Source organism: Venustampulla echinocandica, assembly GCF_003357145.1.
Source record: "Venustampulla echinocandica strain BP 5553 chromosome Unknown scaffold_1, whole genome shotgun sequence".
Lineage (NCBI taxonomy): Eukaryota > Fungi > Ascomycota > Leotiomycetes > Helotiales > Pleuroascaceae > Venustampulla > Venustampulla echinocandica.
The window spans coordinates 2,733,853-2,755,074 of NW_022474206.1; the positions used below are offsets into that span (position 1 = coordinate 2,733,853).

General features: G+C 49.7%; 6 protein-coding genes across 6 annotated transcripts; 5 read left to right on the top strand and 1 right to left on the bottom strand.

Annotated features, from left to right (window-relative positions):
* Window positions 1-1,610: 1,610 nt before the first annotated feature.
* Window positions 1,611-4,706, top strand: BP5553_03432 (TPR-like protein; the record flags this gene model as incomplete). Its single annotated transcript, XM_032012055.1, has 8 exons — window positions 1,611-1,764; window positions 1,817-2,020; window positions 2,074-2,156; window positions 2,207-2,386; window positions 2,439-2,531; window positions 2,586-2,742; window positions 2,795-3,039; window positions 3,105-4,706. The coding sequence occupies 8 exons, from the start codon at window positions 1,611-1,613 to the stop codon at window positions 4,704-4,706; spliced, it is 2,718 nt and encodes a 905-aa protein (XP_031871748.1).
* A 627-nt stretch (window positions 4,707-5,333) lies between these two features.
* On the top strand, window positions 5,334-6,680 carry BP5553_03433 (Uncharacterized protein; the record flags this gene model as incomplete). The annotated part of the gene is made up of 4 exons (XM_032012056.1): window positions 5,334-5,425; window positions 5,487-5,643; window positions 5,699-6,372; window positions 6,425-6,680. 4 exons carry the CDS (start codon window positions 5,334-5,336, stop codon window positions 6,678-6,680), a joined length of 1,179 nt encoding a protein of 392 aa, XP_031871749.1.
* A 571-nt stretch (window positions 6,681-7,251) lies between these two features.
* Window positions 7,252-8,345, top strand: BP5553_03434 (uncharacterized protein; the record flags this gene model as incomplete). Its single annotated transcript, XM_032012057.1, has 3 exons — window positions 7,252-7,526; window positions 7,619-8,019; window positions 8,101-8,345. The coding sequence occupies 3 exons, from the start codon at window positions 7,252-7,254 to the stop codon at window positions 8,343-8,345; spliced, it is 921 nt and encodes a 306-aa protein (XP_031871750.1).
* Window positions 8,346-13,247: 4,902 nt separating this feature from the next.
* On the top strand, window positions 13,248-14,197 carry BP5553_03435 (uncharacterized protein; the record flags this gene model as incomplete). The annotated part of the gene is made up of 2 exons (XM_032012058.1): window positions 13,248-13,618; window positions 13,669-14,197. 2 exons carry the CDS (start codon window positions 13,248-13,250, stop codon window positions 14,195-14,197), a joined length of 900 nt encoding a protein of 299 aa, XP_031871751.1.
* A 2,627-nt stretch (window positions 14,198-16,824) lies between these two features.
* BP5553_03436 (Concanavalin A-like lectin) lies at window positions 16,825-18,915 on the top strand (the record flags this gene model as incomplete). Its single annotated transcript, XM_032012059.1, has 3 exons — window positions 16,825-17,474; window positions 17,523-18,806; window positions 18,861-18,915. 3 exons carry the CDS (start codon window positions 16,825-16,827, stop codon window positions 18,913-18,915), a joined length of 1,989 nt encoding a protein of 662 aa, XP_031871752.1.
* A 1,461-nt stretch (window positions 18,916-20,376) lies between these two features.
* BP5553_03437 (uncharacterized protein) lies at window positions 20,377-20,948 on the bottom strand (the record flags this gene model as incomplete). The annotated part of the gene is made up of 2 exons (XM_032012060.1): window positions 20,377-20,573; window positions 20,642-20,948. 2 exons carry the CDS (start codon window positions 20,946-20,948, stop codon window positions 20,377-20,379), a joined length of 504 nt encoding a protein of 167 aa, XP_031871753.1.
* Window positions 20,949-21,222: the final 274 nt, after the last annotated feature.

The window sequence follows — 21,222 nt, forward strand, 5'->3', positions numbered from 1 at the left end:
TGCCCTGTGCCCTGTGCCTGTTGAGCTGTTGGCTGTTGATTCTGCTGTGCTGCTGTGCTGCTGTCTGCTGTCTGCCGAGTCCACGGCGATCCATTCTGGCCAGGTGGGAACGACAACAACAACCGCAACAATAGCGCCCGCTGCCAGGCTGCGTTCTAGACTGGAGTCTGGAGGTCCTTTGGGATGGATGATGATGTTGAGTGAAGTACTTCTTATGTACCTTACCTTGGGGGACTACTGTGTATCCAGGCACACAGACATGTACCTTCGTAGTCCGTTGTAGTCAGCATGAGCCTGAGCCTTGAGGCGTGAGGCGTGAGCAAAAGGAAAATAATAGCCCACCAAGGCTCAGGCTCCGGCTCAGGGTACGGGTGATCAGCCATCCACCGCCACGACCTTTTCCCGAATGCTACCTGTACCCGCGGGCTGCCTGGCGTGGTACAGCCCCCCACAAATCCAGGTTCCCAGGGGGCGGCGAGCGAGGGCAGGTGGTTGCAGTCACTCGGTTGAACGGTTCTCTTGGATGGCGGTTATGAACACGAACGAACCGTTCATGACCACGACCACGACCATGGCCATACGTAGCCATAACCTTGATCGGGTTCTGGTGCGAACGGCGAACGGCGAAACGGGATGGATTGGATTAGAGGGACTGGCGACGGCGCCGACGATGCTCCCACGCAGCGCGATGAACGAGGCCCCTCCGCCCTCTCCGCGCCCTCTCCGCTGCCCAACCCGACCCCGACGCGAGTGCTGGAGGCTGGACGATCCAATATCACAGGATTCCCAGGGGACTCAGGCATTTCTGCACCGGAATAAAAACTCGTAATCAGCTATCCTGGTTGAGACACCCGTGGCAGCCAGTACTGCCCCAACAGGCCTAGCGCGGCGGCGTCGCTCGCTTGGCAGCCCGCGCGGCCTAGCCCGATGAGGCCCCACGGCTTCTCGAAGACGCGACCCCGGCGCGCCGCGCTCTAGCTCGTAGGACGACCAGGATCAGCCAGGATGGGCAGGATGGGCCAGGATTAGCTCTGTGCCACGAAGGCGGACGGGCTCAAGACATTGCTAGCGCTGGGTTAGGGTTGATGCTGCCCTCAGAGACCCGCTGCCGCTCATTTCTCTCCCCGTCATCAAGTCGGTCGTCTTCTTCTCCTCGTTTCTTTCCGATCCGTCGCCCGGAATAGCTTCAGCTTCAGTCGCGCTTCCCCTCCGCCCTCCGCCCTCGCACCCTCCTGAACCGTCGCTGTGCTGTACGGCGTCGTATCGCGAGAGATTCACCGCCCGGAGACTGGTTGACGAGTGCGCCCCGGGATTGGTCGGCTCGCAGCTGCGATCTATATCTTCACACTTCACTTCTCGTCCGCACTCGTGCCCTTGTCGCTGGAGAGCCGCACAGCGAGCCACGCTGCTCGCCCGCCCTCTGCCATCACGCATCTTCCCCGTGGAAGGCTGGATTGAATATATCGCCCGCCCCCGTATACAATTCTATTCTCGCGATTCAATCGAGCGCACGTCCCATTTCCCCCGTCAATTAAGTTGGGGCGCCTGATCGTCCTTCGATAATCAAACCAACAGAGTTTTTCTCTCTCTCTCGCATGTCAACACCGGCGATGGCGACCCATCATCCATCGCCTCCAGCAGGCATGCAATTGCACCATGGCCCGCCAGTCGGGCCTCCGCCTCCAGGTATGCCACCGCAACCAGCGCAGTGGCCTGCGGCTCAACAGCTCGCGGCGATGAATGAGGCCGTGTGGCTTCAAATTGGTAGGACGATCTCGGCCCAGCCAGCACTGAATATAACTAACCGGATTACCAGGGAGTCTTGCAGAGCTCGTGGGCAATCTCGATGAGGCAATGGTGGCTTATGAACATGCGCTCCGTGCAAATTCCAGATCCATACCGGCGATGAACGCGATCAGTTGCATTCTTCGGACCCAGGAACAGTTTCATAAGGCTGTTGAATATCTTCAGAGCATTCTCAAGCTAGATGGGAATAATGGAGACGTCTGGGGAAGTCTCGGTAAGTCTTCGGCCATGCGCTCAGGGCGCCCTCGCCTCTAACAGAGTATATAGGCCACTGCTACCTAATGATGGATGATTTGCAGCAAGCATATACAGCATACCAGCAAGCTTTGTACCACCTACGGGATCCAAAGGTTCGTCCATCATTATTATCAGATTAGTCGAAGTCTAACAATTTCCTCAGGAACCAAGGCTTTGGTATGGCATCGGGATCCTGTATGACCGTTATGGCTCCCTTGAGCATGCCGAGGAAGCGTTCTCGCAAGTCATGCGGATGCAGCCTGATTTCGAAAAGGCCAGTGAGATATACTTCCGTCTCGGCATAATCTATAAGCAGCAGCAGAAGTACCAGCAAAGTCACGAGGTAAAGTGAACCGGAAATTAGCATTGTTGCATGGGTCGCTGATCGTTCGTAGTGTTTCCGATATATTCTTTCAGTGCCACCATCACCATTGACGGAAGATGATATCTGGTTCCAAATTGGGCATGTTTATGAACAACAGAAAGACGTAAGTCCGTCCTAACCATTTTACACCCCCAACTTTGCCAACCTAAAATTTCAGTACGAAAACTCGAAAGCGGCCTACACGCGGGTTCTTGATAGAGACCCGAATCATGCAAAGGTCCTCCAGCAGCTTGGCTGGTTGCATCACCACCAAAGCAACAGCTTCTCAATCCAAGAGCGCGCTGTTGAGTATCTTCAGAAATCCGTGAGCTCCGGTAAGACTTGCCAACAATACTTTCTTGCATTGTACACACTAACACGTGGCAGACCAAAACGACGCACAAACCTGGTATTTACTTGGTCGGTGCTACATGGCACAACAGAAGTACCCAAAAGCGTATGAGGCCTATCAACAAGCCGTCTATCGCGACGGGCGGAACCCAACATTCTGGTGCTCGATTGGCGTTTTGTACTTCCAGATCAACCAGTACCGAGATGCACTTGATGCATACTCCCGCGCGATACGCCTGAACCCGTACATCTCCGAGGTCTGGTACGACCTAGGGACTTTGGTAGGTTTGCTCCAGCTGAGACTTCGGCTGCTTTTTCTTGGAGACGTCACTAACTATTGGCTTAGTATGAGTCCTGTAACAATCAAATCAGCGATGCATTAGATGCATATCAGCGGGCTTCAGAACTCGACCCGTCCAACGTCAACATCAAGGCTCGCATCCAGCTGCTACGGAACGGACAGACTAATGGACTTCCCGTGCAGACGAGCGCACCACTTCCTCAAGATGTCCATCCTCAAGCATATCAAGCTACCGGTGCCGTGGGACCTCCAGGGCCTCAGTGGGGTAACGCGGGCCCTCAGCCTCAAACCGCACCACCTGCGCTTGTCAGCGGTTGGGGTAGTCGACTAGCTGAGCTCAATCCTCCGCCTCAGCCTGGAAATCCATATGACATACGAGAGGCTCCTCGCGGTCCTGGTCCCGTGCCGCCGATCCCACGCGGACCAAGCCCAAGGCAAGAGCAACAAATGCGACCTTATCCAGGCCCAGGCCCCGCGCCTGATCGGGGGCCTCCTGGAGGGCCTCCGCCGCCGCCCCCGCGGGCCCGATCACCACCTCGTGAGCACCATCCTGCTATGGGGCCATATCCTGGGCAAGGCCTCCCACAGCCTCAACCCCAGCCAGCACCGCCATCCCAACCCCAGCGAGTCCTGAATCCGAACTATGCTGGACCTCCCGGTTCAAGCTCCTCCAATGTGCTTCCTCCAGCACCAAGCAATGTGAACGGCTCTGGCCCTGGGGGGTCTTTGCCACCATTCGGACGGGGCAACAGCCCTAGGACAGAGATCCGTCCGATCATGGATAATAATCGGCTGGCATCGCCGAAATCTGGCTTTCCACATCAGCAACCATATCCTCATCACCCAGATATTTCTAACCCTGGTGGCATCGAAGGCGGTGCTCCGCCTCCAGCATCTGCTCTTGCCGCCCAAGAAGCGGCAGCAGAACGCAACGGGGATCGACCTAACTCAGTTGGCCCAAAGCGAATGCGGGAATGGGAAGATGAGCAACCATCAATGAAGAAGCCGGCATCTGATGAGAACCGAGCCCGGATGGATGATATGCATCATCGTAGGCTCTCAACGCCTCCTCGAGAACCTTTCCGCCGCAGCTCTTCAGAAGTTCGTCTTTTCGAAGAACAGCGGCGCATGGATGACCAGCGTCGTGTCGAAGATCAGAGACGAGTGGAGGATCAACGTCGTGAAGAGCAGCGTCGGGCCAACGATAATTACCACCCATCTGAAGCAGCACACCACCCTCCAACTCACGCAGTGCCTAATCACCTACCCCCCATCCAAGGACCTGCTAGCGTGCACACACCTGTGCACGAGCTACCGCCGCCTCCCCCTGCCCCACCCGCACCCAAAGAGTACGCGGTTGATGAACGTGAGCGCGAAAGAGAACGCATGGATCATGGGCCACCTGCTCCTCCACCTCCCCCTCCTGTTCTGGTTGGGGAGCCGGAGCGGGCAGCACGGAAGATGGAAGTTGATGAAGACTACGACGATGATGGGGAAGAGGATAAGAAGGGAGTGGTTGCGGCGGCATCAGGATCTGGCCCAGGTTCTACTTCAGGAGAGGCAAAAGTCACGTCCCCAAGTGGTGTTAACGGCCATGGCGCAAATGGAGTTGTAAACGGAGGGTCTAAGGCGGAGCCCTCGACATGAATTGAGAATTGTTTTGTTTATTGCATTGGTGTTGGTGTTGGTACTAGGTGTAAATGATTATTCAAATTGATGACACTATACAGAACATGGTGGTTCGGATTAACTTGCTTAATCTGGCCATAGATCTGCCCTAGTGCAACAACCTCCGATAGCAAATGTAATGATTAAATCCAATCTAGCAGATCCGGGAAATCAAATTAGTCTCCAATTACTCTCGTGATATAAATTACAATATCAGCACATGTCGTGTTCCATCGATGTTTCAATGCAACTTCTTTTATTAAATTTGGAGTGTAAAGAGAGGGAGTTAGTGGGTATTATTTCTAGTATCCGGAAAACACGGGAAATCTAGAGAAAATGATAGATTGAAATACACCAAGTACTTTAGGTAAGGTGGTATGAGGAAGTTGGGTATGACAAAGCCTCAGGCAGAGATTGATTTATTTAAAAAAAAGAATGGCTTAGGTCACGTGTGGGGCAGACGCAAACTCGCTAATCTTTAGCGCGAAATTTCCCACACTGACCTTTCGCGAATATTTGGCAGGTAGCGAGACGAACTTCCCATCAACAAAATTTCTCGACAACCACCAACTGACCTCTAGATCAACCTTCTAAGGTCCGGGAAAGATGTCTCACAGAAAGTTTGAGGCGCCCCGCCACGGCTCTCTGGCATTCTTGCCTCGCAAGAGGGCTTCCCGTCATCGCGGAAAGGTCAAGTCGTAAGCATGAATCTTGAATTTCCTCAATTCCCTTCAGCAGCTTTGCTAACTTTTCCAAAAGCTTCCCCAAGGATGACCCAAAGAAGCCTGTCCACCTCACAGCCACCCTTGGTTACAAGGCTGGTATGACCACGATTGTCCGTGACCTTGACCGACCGGGCGCGAAATCACACAAGAAGGAGGTTGTGGAGGCAGTTACTGTCATTGAGACACCACCAGTACGAACAATGCAGCCCGCTTGGCATTTGTGTCAATGGCTAACATCTATTATAGGTGATCGTTGTTGGTCTAGTTGGTTACATCGAGACTCCCCGTGGTCTTCGATCCCTCACCACCGTCTGGGCTGAGCACTTGAGCGACGAGGTCAAGCGCCGGTTCTACAAGAACTGGTACAAGAGCAAGAAGAAGGCTTTCACCAAGTACGCCAAGAAGTACACTGAGGACAAGGGCTCATCCATCACCCGTGACCTTGAGCGCATCAAGAAGTACTGCACCGTTGTCCGTGTTCTAGCCCACTCCCAGATCCGCAAGACCCCTCTCAAGCAAAAGAAGGCACACTTGATGGAGATTCAGGTAAATGGCGGCAGCGTCCCAGAGAAGGTTGAGTTCGCCCAAGGTCTCTTTGAGAAGCCTGTTGAGGTCAGCACGATCTTCGAGCAGGATGAGATGATCGATGTTATTGCCGTTACCAAGGGTCACGGTTTCTCTGGTGTCACAAGCAGATGGGGAACCAAGAAGCTTCCTAGAAAGACGCACAAGGGTCTCCGAAAGGTCGCTTGTATTGGTGCCTGGCATCCTTCCCACGTCCAATGGACTGTTGCCCGTGCCGGTCAAGACGGATACCATCACCGTACCTCTGTCAACCACAAGGTTTACCGTGTTGGCAAGGGCTCTGATGAGGGTAACGCAACCACCGAGTTTGATCACTCCAAGAAGCAAATCACTCCGTAAGTACCCGAAAACCCTCCTTCATCCTGGCAAGAAACTAACGCGTAACAGTATGGGTGGTTTCGTCCGTTACGGAGAGGTCAGGAATGATTTCCTCATCCTCAAGGGTTCCGTTCCAGGTGTCAAAAAGCGTGTCATGACACTCCGAAAGTCCATGTTCATCCACACGTCAAGAAAGGCATTGGAGAAGGTCGAGCTGAAATGGATCGACACATCTTCCAACTTTGGCCACGGTGCATACCAAACTCCTCAAGAGAAGCATCAATTCCTCGGTACGCTCAAGAAGGATATTGCTCCAGCTTCGTAGGCTTAGGTTTTGCATTGCATTTTCAATTTTCCGGCTTTGCAATTCGGTGTAGTGGGGGTTTAACATCGGGTTTTCTGCGCTTTCGGTCGTGATCCGGCTTGAGAGTTGGGCATGAAATAGCTACCTAGCTAGTAGTTCTGTGAAATGAAGATAATGCCCAAAAAGTAAAACCTCGTGCAGACCATATGATGATAATATCAAAATATTATACGTAATATGTTTGACGGTGGGGTTTCCTTAAACGCTGAGGATTAAGCAGCCCTGAACAACCCCCGTATGAGTGTAATAAGCTGTAAATATAACTAAAGCCACACGCAGTACAATTTGGAAAAAATTGTAATATCCAGATGGTTAGTTTTTGCTACACTGGCATGAATCATTTGCGCCCCGATCTGGGTGGGTAGCAGACGCAGCAAGCTTTTCCTCCTACCGAACCACCAAATTTCGTCATCACAGTTGCAAACGCACGTCCCCTCATACCCACCCCACCATCACCTAGGGCACCCACCTACGTAGTACCTCCAGCTCAATCAACCCAAACAACACCAACAAATACCCCATCTATGATTCTATGGGCGTTATCATCTCCACCCTCGCGGCCCTAACGAAAAGCATCAGAAAGCCTCGCCGCGACAAGAAGACTTCGGACGAAGCAGAGCAACAGCAACGGCAATCATTACCTCACCAGCAGCAACAGGATCCAGGTGTGCGCGACGCGCAGCCTGCTGTGGGATCTACGGGCGCGGCTCCTACTTTAACAGGTGGAGTAGCAGAGGCTCAGAGAGCCGTTGGGATAGCGTCTGCTATTCCAGTAGCAGAGGGCGGCATTGGGACAGGCAGCACTGCGTGAGCTTGAGCTTTCCTCAATTTTGTCTATCAGCAGGGAGATATTCTTTTCCCTCATCTTCCCTTTTTTCCACTGCTCTACCTGCTGGAAGAAGAGCTGGAGGTTTACTCTCTGCGGTGCTACAAAAGAAGTCGAGTAATATTGGGACTGAGAGGTTCTTCCACAGTACCTACCCGCCAGCGGCATCGAATATTCCTCCTACGACGACGGCGGGAAAATCCATAACTCGCAGTAAAGGAGACAATACGGGCAAGATGGCTTCAGATGAAGATTACGCGGCGTTCTTGGATAAGGCAAATCAAGATCCCAATGAAGGCGTGACGAAGCAGAGCAGAAGTAGCGGGAAGATTGAATTAAAGGCTGTGGATGAGGGTGTCAAAGTTCCCTCTTGTTTGAGCAAGGCTACGGAGGATGTTTTTTATGTTAGCGATGCAGATGAACCGTTCGTGCCGGTTGCGTTGAAGTATGGTGGGAAGGCGTTGCCCGATGAAGGTTTGTCTACTTCTTGTTCCTTTGCCTTCCTTGTCCGTATGCTTTTTCAAAATAGAAATTGAGACTAATATGTTGTGTTAGTTACCTTTGCGAAGTTAGTCAGTCATCCGAGTCCTAAGGAGGCAGATGTCGAAATACTGGATGTTGGCAATTGGGATAAGCAAGGGCAGTATAAGGAGGTTGTGGAGGCCACGAGGGAGGCAAGTAAAGGAAGTGATGTGAGAGTATATCGGATTAGTCGGGGCGGCTCAAGGATTGAATATTGGATTGTCGGACTTGAAGCTGGGATTCTTGTGGGTGCTAAGGCTTTGGCAATTGAGAGTTGATGCAATACTTACCACTATCGTGGTTCACGGCTCATGTTAGCAAATGGTGTCGTACACCACAAGGGCCCTAGAGGTCAATAGTGCGGAGCTTCTAGAATATATGTGCGGAAGGTAGCACTATAATATATATCGAAGTATAATACCTATACACATACCCTAGGCCGGCGACGTTCAAGAAATACTCGCGTCCGGTGTACAACTGTACTCCGATACCGAAATATGAGACTCCCGAACCTATCTGAAAGTCACACGAGACATCCATAGCATCCAACCATCTGCAGTATTGTAACACGTAAATGCAAAATACTACCAACCTAGGTAGTTATCTGGGGCATGTAAGATATGATAAATACCAATGCTCTCTGCCTAATTAGAACTTTCAATTGATATTACACTGTAGATTTTTGTAAAGGAAGAGAAAATTCAAGTGGCCAAGTTTTGCAACCCACGAGGTGGCTATTTATGTCACAAGAATAATTGATATGCAGACACATTAATGACAGACACATCCTGAGTATTCGCTCCAACGTGTTATCCCCTCGAGACCACCAACTATATTTTGATCCTTCCCCATAATGGAAATGTCGTCTCCTCCTATGGGCTCGAGATCTCCTCCTCCTAGAATGGCACAATTTCCTCCTCCTGGTATCCCAAAACATCCCCCTCCTGGACAAGCGCCGAAGAGTTGCCTCCTCCCAACTATCTAGCACAACCCCAAATCCCTAGTACATCCCCATGCCTCCTAATTATATCCCCCCTGACAAACTTTAAATCAAGATTTCATCATTCTCTATCAAACGGGGGTAAGTGTAGTTGAGCTGTCCGGTAGGCATTCCCGCGACATGTGTCTGTTTAATTTATACCTTGGAGCATGCCTTGAGATTCTATGAATTGGCGTGATATTCTATTTCTTGGTCACCTGATGTTGTAGACAGATCACATCGTCATGAAGTCTGGAGAAGTTATTCCAGTGGAAGAAAGCAACCCACTCCGCCTTGCAAAGCAGCTTCAGATACCCGACCCTCATGTATGCGAGGCTCGGCCGATGCAGAGTGAGGGAGCTAGTATTAGTATGGATTATATCCCTAGGGAAAATTTAAGAAAAGTATGGCCGACTATGATCTCTGAGCAGAAGCGAGATATTGCGGTTCAGCTCCGGGATATTCCCCACAGGATGCGATCTCGTCCTTCCGATACAAACTCTATCTGTGCTTGTGGCGGCGGTATAGTGCGAGACCCCAGAAGTAAGATCCCTCTCTACAACTATTCAGAATTCCCCGACTTTTTAGAGCATCTTTGAATGTGTCTACTGTGATTTTACCCTCCACATTTATTTCCTCCTTTTTATCCGTTTCCCGCAACTCCTTTTTTAGAGCCAGCTGTTTCTAGCTCTTAGCAATTCCAGGCTATGGTAGTTACACTGGTGGGCCGTTTCTAGATGAGCAAGTCTTTTATGCATTTGTCTTGGATTTCCCACCCTCTACTCCCAAGGTAACAGGGGGGGGGGGGTTAACTGCACGTCTGTGTTGTGATCATAGGATCGTTTTTACTGATGGCGACTTGTCACAACACAACATTATTGTCCGAGACAATAAGATAGTTGGATTGATTGATTGGGAGTACGCTGGATGGTTTCCTGAGTTTTGGGAGTATATCAAATTCTTTGAGCGTCCTAGTCCACATCGCGACTGGTTTGACTACGCAGATGTCATATTTTCGCAAAGCTATGTAGAGGAGCCTGTAGATTATCAAGCTATCTCTCATTGGCATAGCTGTTAATTCAATTAGTTAAAGAAAACGAGACATACACATGATATCATGAAATCATTATAAAATAGTTGGCGAATCATTGAAATGTGAGTAGATGGGTGCGCATATGGTCTGCGACAATCGAATTTATTCTACCTGTATGTATCCGCTTAAAACCTTGGGGGAATCCCTATCTACCTAGGTAGGATAAAGTACAGGAGTTTGCATTGGGCCCTGGGCCCAAGGAACTCAATGGTGTAAACACCTAAAACAAGCTTACTAGAGCATGAACGGAATTGGAAGCTTGCGGAGTCTCTCGAAACCCCCCGAAAAACTTGGCAAAAATCGAACAAATAATGGGTAGGGCAACACAGATACAATGTAAAACGCTTCGGGAGAAACCTGGAGGTCAATGGAGAAAACAACGAGGCTCGACAAGTGGGAGTGACGTGGAAAGTGGTATAGTTTAAACTTCGTACAGAGCTAAGAATGTAAGAAAAAGCGTTTAAGCCGAGTGATTTTACGAAAAAGAAGTTTAAGAAATTGTAGAATGCATTGGGGCGCGACATCTAACAAAGCGTTAATAATGCCTTACGGAATTCTGCGGCTAAATATCAATTAATAAAGGAGGGTCGAAACCCAATGAGCTAGGTGGAATGTGTAACAGCGCTTGCAACTTGACACATAAACGCGGCCAAGGCAACAAACAGATAGGTACCAATATGCTTTCAGTCGGTTCACGCTCGGCGTTGCATACCCAATAATTAGTCCAACAATTCATCAAGAAAGGCAGAATAACAATATGAACCTTGCTAACAAGCCTCATAATAACTTTCCAGACCCGAGGATAATGTGATAATGCAAGGCGTCCGACCCGGCACGGCGCCTAACACCTGACCATACTATTTCATTTGGTTACCCGTTGCCCTAGAGCAAGGCCATCCTTACGCGCGCGTATAGAAAGGTATGGTTTCAAAGTAACCAATAGTTTTAGGCGTTGGACATCTCAATTGGAAGGCGAATAGTGGTTGTATTCGGAGAGGCTCTCTATTAGCCTCGTAGGTGGAAGGAAGGAAGGAAGAGGAAAGACATGTAGCACGGCGCAGATGTGTGGGGTAATATGTGGGGTAATATATCAATTCCTTGACCGTGGTTCCCCTTTTATTTCAATGAGCGGGCGAGCCGAAGTATTCTGCGCCACAAACCTCATGATGCAAAGGATAAAGCTGGACAGGAAGAGCGAGTTTAAATTAGTTCCAGTAGGTCTATACCAATATTTGGGAGCTGTACCCGCAGGACACTAATCACGATGGTCAGGTTTTTGTCTACTCCTTCTCGAGCCGATACGCACGTATCGTTCAAGTTCACTTCGATGGTGAGAATCTAATTGTTCGCATGACAAAATGGCTGCATTTTCCGCATAACAAGGACGTGACTAAAAAGATACGGCTCTATCTCAGGTGGATGATGAATAAACCTATAGGATCGACTCGGTTCACGCCTCTCCCGGAGGAGAACCCTGGACAGGCTGGAGGACAAGACAGCGAGAATACTATTGCCGTACAATGTTAACACACCACACTTGACGTCAATCCTTGAGTTGGTAGCCGGTGAAGGTTTATGAATTCAATGTAGTGTTTTTATGATGGGTTTTGAGCGGGTTCGGGGTTTTGGCGTTATAGATTCCTACTGTGACTTTGAAAGTACGCGGTCTTGCAATTAAGTCAGGGTTCTCTGGAGCAGTGTTGCTTTGCTGTATAATTGATAGGGCTCTAATGTAACCTGCACTCATTGGGATATGCTGAAGAGTACAAGAGCTGTAGGCATGAGCATGTTATTAGCACTAAACGGATGGCGTCAGGTTGGTAGATTGTGCTCATAAGGATAAATATATACCTCTGTTCCGAAATCAACTACGTACAATTTTGTGTCATAATAACTGTTCTGTGGTTAGGATTTCTTGGGGCGCGCCGCGAGCAAAGCCCCAAGCCTGGGCTGCTGTTCCCACCCGCACACTCATTAAGCGCTTCTGCTCATTGCCAACTTGGCAGGCCATCCCATCGCATAGCAGAAATGAGGTCTTCCAGCCTATTCTGATATAATAGGCGCCCGTTTCCAATCGTTTCGGGCCAGGATACGGCTTGTAACTCGATCTTTCGCCAATACATAGATGTTTAGACGTCACGTTGACATGGAGTTAACCGCTAACATGACTTTTTGAAACATGTTGGTGTTGTAACATTGTAGCTGTATCTATTTTGGGCCTTAATTTGGCTAAATCAAATATCCTAAGGCTTGTTTGCTTACCATCTCACTATGATTGTGCTCGGTTTCTGATCAATCCTGTTCATATACTCCTCTGATGCTGCCTGCCCCACGTTGACACTAAGCGGTGCATTTTCTTTACCTCCCTTTCCGACGTTGATTTTCTTGTGTCCATTCGTCCTACTATTATATCTTGTTATAATCGTTGTTATGCCGACTTCTCATGGACAGGACCTCAACAGATCCCTTCCCAGTAGTATAGCACAATGGGAGAGCCTGGCAGAGTCGGGAGGAGTATGAAGCTCTAATATTTATAGCATTTCCGAAGTCAAGTCTGCCTCGAAAATAACACACATTCAGTTCCTTACACTAAGAACTATTTGTCGTGACTCGTTGGATATTGAACAAGGCAAAAAACACTTTCGAGCTCGACTTTGTGGGGAGGAGTGCTACAGCCTAGCAAAGTCGTACCTTGGGCGGGATGATCAATGGGAAGCATACTTGAATGAGATCCGCGACTTTCGCCCTCCGACAAAGTCCATTGGTCTTTATTCCATTGTAAGATATTACTAGCACGCTGTAATTACCTCTGAGACTAAAAAACAACGTTTCCCTCCTGAAGCATTCAACTTTGTCGACCCAAAATTCATATCGTCCCCTATCGCTCACCGAACCCGCTCACGAAGGGATAACTTAAATCTCTCGGATCACTTGAATCTCTCAGACTTGAATCTCTCGCCAACACTAGCGGCCCCAACGACACCCCTCCGGGCTGGACGCTCTAGAAAGGACGCTGAACTGCTAAACCAAGCGCTTCAGCGGGGCGAAGGGGATGCCTCGCCGTGGAGTGACGACCCTTCTAGCCTTAGTCCGGAAGCAGCATCATTTATGGCAACCCCTCAATCACCCGCGCTCGCTGGATTTAGTCCAATTGCAGAGGATGAACAGATTGTGAACACCGCCATACTCCTACTTCTAAACACTCTTACGGCCTACCACCCTGATTTGGGAATTGGTAGCTGTATGGAATGGACCATGAAGCGAAAGGTCTTTAGATGTGGTCCGTCGGAGGCACGCACAGATGGGTTTCTTCGCGATGCGCGGCATACCACAAGGGCGATTCTCGAGGTCAAGCCATTCGTGAGAGGTACGAATTCCAGAGCGATTCGAATGCGGGAAGCTGCCCAGCTAGCAGCCTGGAATTTCTCAGAGGCACCTCAGAAAGGAACGACTGTCCAAGACAGTAATGGAATCTTTAGGTACAGATCTAAAAGCATACCCTACTGTGTCCAACTGCTGATGATACTAGGCGACTGTTGATTTCACAGGACTCCACCGAAATCTATTTGACAATATCGGAGTTCGACCAGCAGTATCTTGACTACATCACAGGTCTTCAACAGCCACCGGACCAACAGCGTTCTTTTACGTATCTAGTCACCATGGGCCCATGGTTCATCAACAAGGAGTCGCATACGAGAGATCTTGGTAGCCTTCTACTAGCATTTACTCTTCATCAAAGTAAACTATTGGAGCCATCGGAAGGTGCTGACCCATTCACATCCGCCAGCCCAGGCACAGAAGGTCAAGAGCGATTCCAAACGCTACCCATCAGACAACCTCCTAGAGGTTCAGGAAGAGCGCCCATCCAAGACGACTACCAGCAAGGAGAGAGTAGCCGTCCGTCAACCAGGCCACATGCGGTTTCCACAGCCCAGGATCAAAGGGCCGACAAGAAAGACAAGAATGACAAAAATGACAAGAAAGACAAAAGGGAAAAGAATGACAAAAATGACAAGAATGACAAGATTAGCAAGAAAGGAAAGAAAGGAAAGTAGCTTTCGGCTTCAGGTGTTCTTCTAGATAGAAAGGGGGACACTCGATCGGCGACCACCCAGGGGGTGTCAGAATTCGTAGAACAAGAGAATTTACTACCTTCTACGGAGATAGTAACTTTATAACACAATATAAAATAAAGCTTCTAAACTTTTATTCATAATTGGCTTTTATACTCCTGAACTTGTTCTGTAATTAGTGTTATAATGCGGCCGAAACCAAGGGCATTGGAATTTGAATGTTTCACGAATCTTGGCAGACTGTCTGGTGGAAAGCTACCGTACCTACTACATGTACATACCTACCTACTAATAAACGGGTAAGTACCGGTACCTCAGGGGCGGATAAACGGCGGCGGAAAGGGTCTCAGATTGTGCAAGGACTTGTGAATGGGCCCGAGATTAGCTAAGACTAGTTAATATTAGCTACGATTTAGGTCGATGAGCCCGGGGGCCGCGCAATGCAGGCAGGGCACGCTCTGGAAATGAGAATAATAATAATGGACTTTTGCAGTGTGGATGTCGTCACTGGGGGGGGGGGGATTGGCAGTGGGTGCTGCTAGGTACTGCTAGTTACATACTTCGTACTCTGTACTGTTATTAGTTACTGCTAGCCCGTGCTAGTTGCTCCGTATGCCACCGTGGATTGCACTGCCGCCCTCGACGATCCACAATCTGCCCGGATCGCAAGCCCGAACGGAACGGCAAAGTAGCAGTACAAAGGAGGGACGTAGGCATATTCGAATACGGTGGCTGTGATGCGCCAGGCTCTGAGCCGGCGTTGCCACGAAGAATGGGAGGCAAGTCGGGCGCTTCCGCCACGGAACCTCTCCCCTCGAGCCCGGGATTGGATATATCCCGCTGCGCAGAGACGCGATACATGTACATGTACATGTGCGAGTACCGTCCAGTACAGCACCGATGGATATTTTTAGTACGGGGCATCAAAGCAGGTTGTTTGTGGGACCGGTGGCACGAGCAACAGTAACTGGCACCTGGCATCTGGGCACTCGCGAATCGTTTGCCTTCGAGGACTTGGGAGCGGCCATGCCGTGGGTGGATCGTCCATGATCCCGCGGATGACGAAAAGGGATCTACAATCCAGCAGCGAGGCAGCAGCCCCGTTGGGAATTGACTACTGTACTGCGTGCTGAGAGAAGGCTTGGTTCAACTTCAGTGGGTTCATGCTTCGTACTTGGCTTGGGCTTGGTGGACACCGGAAGAAACGAGAACTAAGAGAACCACAGAATCACAGAACCACAGGATAGGTGTTTATTACTGACTCAATACTCAAATACTCCATACTCTATACTTCGTACGTAAGGTAGGCAGGTGCTGTGCCTTTCGGACGTAGAGAACGGGTTCAGGGATCCCTGATGAGCGTTGCAGAAAAATTAATTAATAAGTTAATTCGGTTATCACCGCCACCGTCACCGTCACCGTCACCGTCACCATCCTCACCAGCAGAACATCCAGGCTGGAGCCTGAGCATACTGGACTCCGCGCTGTCGGCTTCAGCTTTGAAGATGTGCTTGGATTGGGTGTGCTACAGTGCTACAGTGCAGCATCTAGGTAAGGTAGCCATCAATCCAAGATCTCGCATCTGGATTCTGCATCTGCATCTGCGCCAAGCGCTGCCCAGCAATCTAGAACTCCCAATTTCACTTTTCAACCAAGCCCGTGGCCCTGCGTAAGGTAGAAGAGGTGTTTGATGCTGGGAGCGCTGTTTACACCAGTCCATAATAGCCAGATACTTTTGTAGAAAATGGAAAATAGCAAATAGTCCATACTGTAGTACATAGCAATACCTCTCCTCCGTACCGCCGGAGATACCAGATGCCCCCTAAAATAAATAACTCGCGGTGGAGCAGTGCAGGGCTCATCGAGCTGTTAAATACCGACCAGTTTCGCCTTCGCGACCCGGTGTACTGCAACCCCTGTGGCCGGTAGAAAGTACAAGGGAAACTTGTCTCCTGTGTCTCGACTCCACGGAGTGATTGCCCTACGAGACTGCACTGCGCCTGGTCGTGGTACTCATGAGTAAAGTATCAACTACTACTAAGCACTCGCCTTGTGCTTCCCTGTCCGTCGACTGGGTGTCTGCAACTATCCTCCATCCTCCTTCCTCCTACCCTCCCACCCTCCAACCCTCGAAACCAACAACCACACCGACCGACTGCACCGTTCTCCAGCGTCACCCGTCACTCGTTTGCCAAATCTCATCGCCCAGATCTCGTCGCCACTGTGCCCTCTCCAGCGTCTTCTGTGACCTCCTGTCCTCACCTTCATGACAAAGCAAGAGACTTCGTCCTTTGAATAGCCTCCTTTCTACTTCTCCTAGCTCCTTTATCATCCTCCGATCGCTTGCCGACACGAAGCCCTCTATTCACATTGCAGCACCGATCTACCGATTGATTGATTGATTCATTCGTTCAGACCCTCAGGCTTCCATACTTCGTCAAGGGATTTCGGCCCTGTTTCTGTCCCTACCTCCTCGCCGAAACACTTCCGCATACCTCCCAGCCACGACGCGACTTCCACTCCGGCGTACACTCCCAATCGCGACGCAGATGATAGTAGTCCTTTCACCATTATAACCTTCTGCGCGTGCTTCCCTTTCGATATCAAAAATGGCTTCCGATAGCGCCTGGAAACCTCGGAGACCTCCACATATCACCGTGAATTCTGGCAGCGCAGGAGATATTCGTGACGCCATGTTTCCCGACGGTTCGCCGCCCAGCGCCCCTGGGACGCCTGGGACACCTGGGGCATCGAGGCAGTTACTACCCGCACAAAGGCCAACGGCCAGCGCACCGCGAGGGATATATACCGCTCCCGGCGTGGGAGAATCGTCAGAAATGTTACTGCCCCCATCAAGAGCACGACCTGCAAGACCCTACCAAGATGTGCCAAACAGCCCGGTCCATTCAGTCTCAGGGATGTCTTCAAGGAGAACAAGCTGGAGCTCAGAGGCAGGGGACAGCCGCATCGGGCCCTTTGCCTCGCCATTTGACGACTCGAGAGCCCCCTCAAGGGCCGGCAGCGACGATGAGAATGTCAACACCCAGACAGTGTCAGAAAAATATAACATCATGCCTTCAGAGGGGCTCCTACTCTTTCCAGAAGATGTCGAGAAGGACGACTACCTACACAACCCCGATCCGAATGACACGGACCGAGAAAAGTGCGACATTTTCTCAAAGCGAGGGGCAATGAACATAGGAGGTTTGGCCTTCGTCTCTCTGGGAATACTAGTATTGTTTGTTGGGTATCCTATAATGTATGTTCTCTTTGCCCCTGGAATTTTTATATCACTAACGTTTTATAGATCATTCACACGTCAAATGACCAGGCCGCACGTAAGCGAATGTGCAAAGGATAATAATTGTTTTACAGACCAGGCACCTGCGATCCGGAATTTGAGACTCGGATTGATTGATCCAGATACACCCCAATCTGCCATGACCAAAACGTCACACGATGGGAAGAAACTGAAGCTGGCGTTTTCGGATGAATTCAATAAGCCTGGGCGGACATTCTATGATGGCGATGATCCCTATTTCCAAGCCGTGGATATTTGGTATGGTGTGACGCAGGATCTAGAATGGTATGACCCAGATGCGGTATCGACTGCCAACGGGACGCTCAACTTGAAGTTTGACGCTTTTCAAAGCCACAACCTTAATTTCCGCTCTGGCATGGTACAGTCCTGGAACAAGTTATGCTTCAAGGGAGGGCGAATGGAGGCAAGTATTTCTTTGCCAGGTCGCGGGGATATCGAAGGTTTCTGGCCTGGTTTCTGGGCCATGGGAAATCTTGGGAGACCAGGATACCCGGCTACCACCGACGGTCTATGGCCTTACAGCTATTGGGACAAGTGTGATGCCGGTATCACGGCCAACCAGAGTTCTTCAGACGGGATTAGTTTGTTGCCGGGGATGAAACTGCCGGCCTGCACCTGCAAGGGCGAGGACCATCCCTCTCCAGGACGCTCTCGATCGTCGCCTGAAATTGATGCCCTCGAGGCCAGCGTAGGGTTCATCGGTCCGGGGAAGTTTGATGGGGCTACTGGAACTGTCTCTCAGTCTTTCCAAGCGGCGCCCTTCGATATCTTCTATCAACCAGACTACGATTATCTTGAGATATATGATAAGCAGGTCACTGGTATGAACGCTTACCGTGGTGGTCCTTACCAACAAGCCGTTTCAGCAGTGACTTGGCTGAACAACGGCTGGTATGATAACAATGCCTACCAAACTTTTGGCTTCGAATATGCCCCAGGGGATGATGGAGATATGAGCTGGTTTGTGGGAGACTCAAAAACTTTCAGACTGGATCCCCGTTCCACACGACCCAACGGCAACATAGGCCAGCGTGTAATCCCAGAGGAGCCAATGAGCATAATCATGAACTTCGGGATGTCCACCAGTTTCGCCCAAGTTTTCTTGCCCAACCTAGTAAAATTGATGCCGGCCACAATGAGAATCGATTATCTTCGGATTTACCAGGATCCAGATCGCTCGTCAATCACTTGCGACCCGCCCAATTACCCAACGACTGAGTATATCAAGGAACATAAAAGCGTGTACAACAATCCAAACTTGACACAATGGTGAGTACCCTCGCACTGGAGAATGTTTTTGAGTCGCTTCTAACATCATAATAGGAAAGATACTGGCTACAAATGGCCGAAGAACACCCTAGTCAATGACTGTACTTAACGGCCCGACCCTAGACCAACCCTTTACCCAACCTGTACAAATTGACCCCCTTGCACTCTCAAAACTCGATATTGAGAAGTGATACGAAGATCATGCGTCAAAAGAATATAGAAGGCGTTAATTAGCATTTCGACACGTCGTGGTCTTTAATTTCCATGCATAGCGGAGTCGGCGTTTTGTCTGTTGCATCCAACAGGATCATATTTTCTTGCATCATCCATTCCCTTCCGCGCTGCACTTTTCCCCTTATTGGCTGGGCTGGCACGAGGAGAGGCGTTGTGGTTTTTCTATATCCCATTTGAACGAGGCGCTCTTGGTGGAGCCCGCCGCATACATCCTTGTAGAATACCCTCGCAAGGGATTTGTGTTTTTTTCCTTGCGCTGTTTGCGGTTCTGTTTTTGTTAATTTAGATGCGGGCTTGCGATGCTCTTGATGAGTTGATTGCTGCGCGCCATGTGATAGATTACAGTGGTACGGGTTACTTTTGACTTAGAACTCTTGCGGGATTCGGGATGGGCCGTATGCAAGTAGGGAATATGCAGTAGTTGAATGGGAAAATCATGGGCGCTTTAGATGGGGTAGATGAATATCTACGTAATTAGCAAGCCCTAGGTATCGTCATGCAAATATCGAATCAAATATTTGAAAGATGAATACTGGACTACCGTGAAGGAGTGAACCCTCATGATTGGTTTAGACCCTTTACGAGATCCTTCCAGTATGCGTCAAACTTGAACCTCAACTCTTATACTCTATGTAGACTCTCCAGCATTTTCTTTTTTCAACCACTCCAGGACAGAGTACCGCTTTATCCACCCCATATCCACTCTCCTTACGGACCATACAGCCCGCGAAACTACCCTCAAAACACATCCATACGCCTTTAACGAAATCATCGAGGTCTTGTAAGACGCGGTGGTAGGTGGCATGTTCGATGGGCTGGCCAACGTTATTGGAATAGAGGTGGGTTGCTGCCTGCTTTTGTCCAATAGAGCGAAGGATCTTGATTAGTAGAGTGATAGGTATAGTAAGACTTACCCCCTTTTTAAGGCCTTTCAAGTACATTTCCCACCGTTACTAGGAAGGTATGCTATAGAGGTCAAGTTTAAGAATGAGCTATATCGGGGGTAATCCCAGGAATTTAGAACACGTTTTCAATGAGAGGCAGTGGGTAAGATGGGACATAGTAGAGTGGACGTTTTCTTTTCCTATTGTTGCGGGGTTTCCAAGCCCGAGCAACTTATAATACTGTATCCCGCTATCACACAGCGTACAGCGAGCAGGGTTTTAATACTTCGTTATTACAAACAAAATAAGCCTGATGACAACCCCCCCCACCTCAACCCGATCCCCATCTATAGAACAAAGCACACATCTCATACCTAGGATAACTCAGATCTGCTCGAGCGTGAGCATATAATAATACATTAAATACACAAGGACCATCGGCAACTCAATTTTCAAGATTTCTTAGTCTTAGGCACTCGTGAAGCACGATTTATAGCCTTCGCTTCTTTCGTCGTCCGCTTCCCGATATCCCAGCCCCAACCTCTTAGAACTCGGACCACCTTCGGTGTTATTGCCGCGGCGAGAGGCACGCGGATGAAGATGAAGGACTTGTGGATGGCGTAGGCGAGTGCTAATTGTGTAGCCAAACCTAGGACGAGTGTTAGTCTCTTATTCTTACTGGGGTATACTAGGTATGGAAATGCGACCGAAACATACTGGCATGTTTTTTATTCTTCTCTTCGGCCTCTTCAACTCCCCATCCAGCCATTTCAACGGTGTCGTTGATTTGTTCGCTGCCGGTAATTTCATGCTCTGCCTTTTTCATTGATGTTCGCCAGTCATGCCATTTTTGTTTGACCGATTCCGGAATTGCTTTTTCGACGTTTGAAACGACGATGTGTTCCCATTCTCCTAGAAGGTATTTGTTAGTACATTTTTGCGGAAATTCTTCAAATCTCGGTGCAAGTTGATGTAGTGTCCAGTTTCCGGCAGAGATTGCATCAGCGGCCCATGCTATACCCATCACTTGAAGAGAATCATTCCCGGTTTTTAGATGCCTTCGCTCTGGTGTATACGCCTTTCCTCGAGCCTTTTATAGGAGTTGGCCTGCCGGTAACTCGGCTCCGCCCACAGACAGGACTTGATTACACATTTTTTCTTGGCCATTCGTCAAAATGTAAAAGTCCCTGGACCACTCCGCGCCCAGTCTGTTGTAACACCAATTCTTCACCAGCTTCAGGCCTTTCTGCTTTCAAATGCCATGGAAAGTGCTGTTTTCAGCCTGGCCCAAGGTTGCC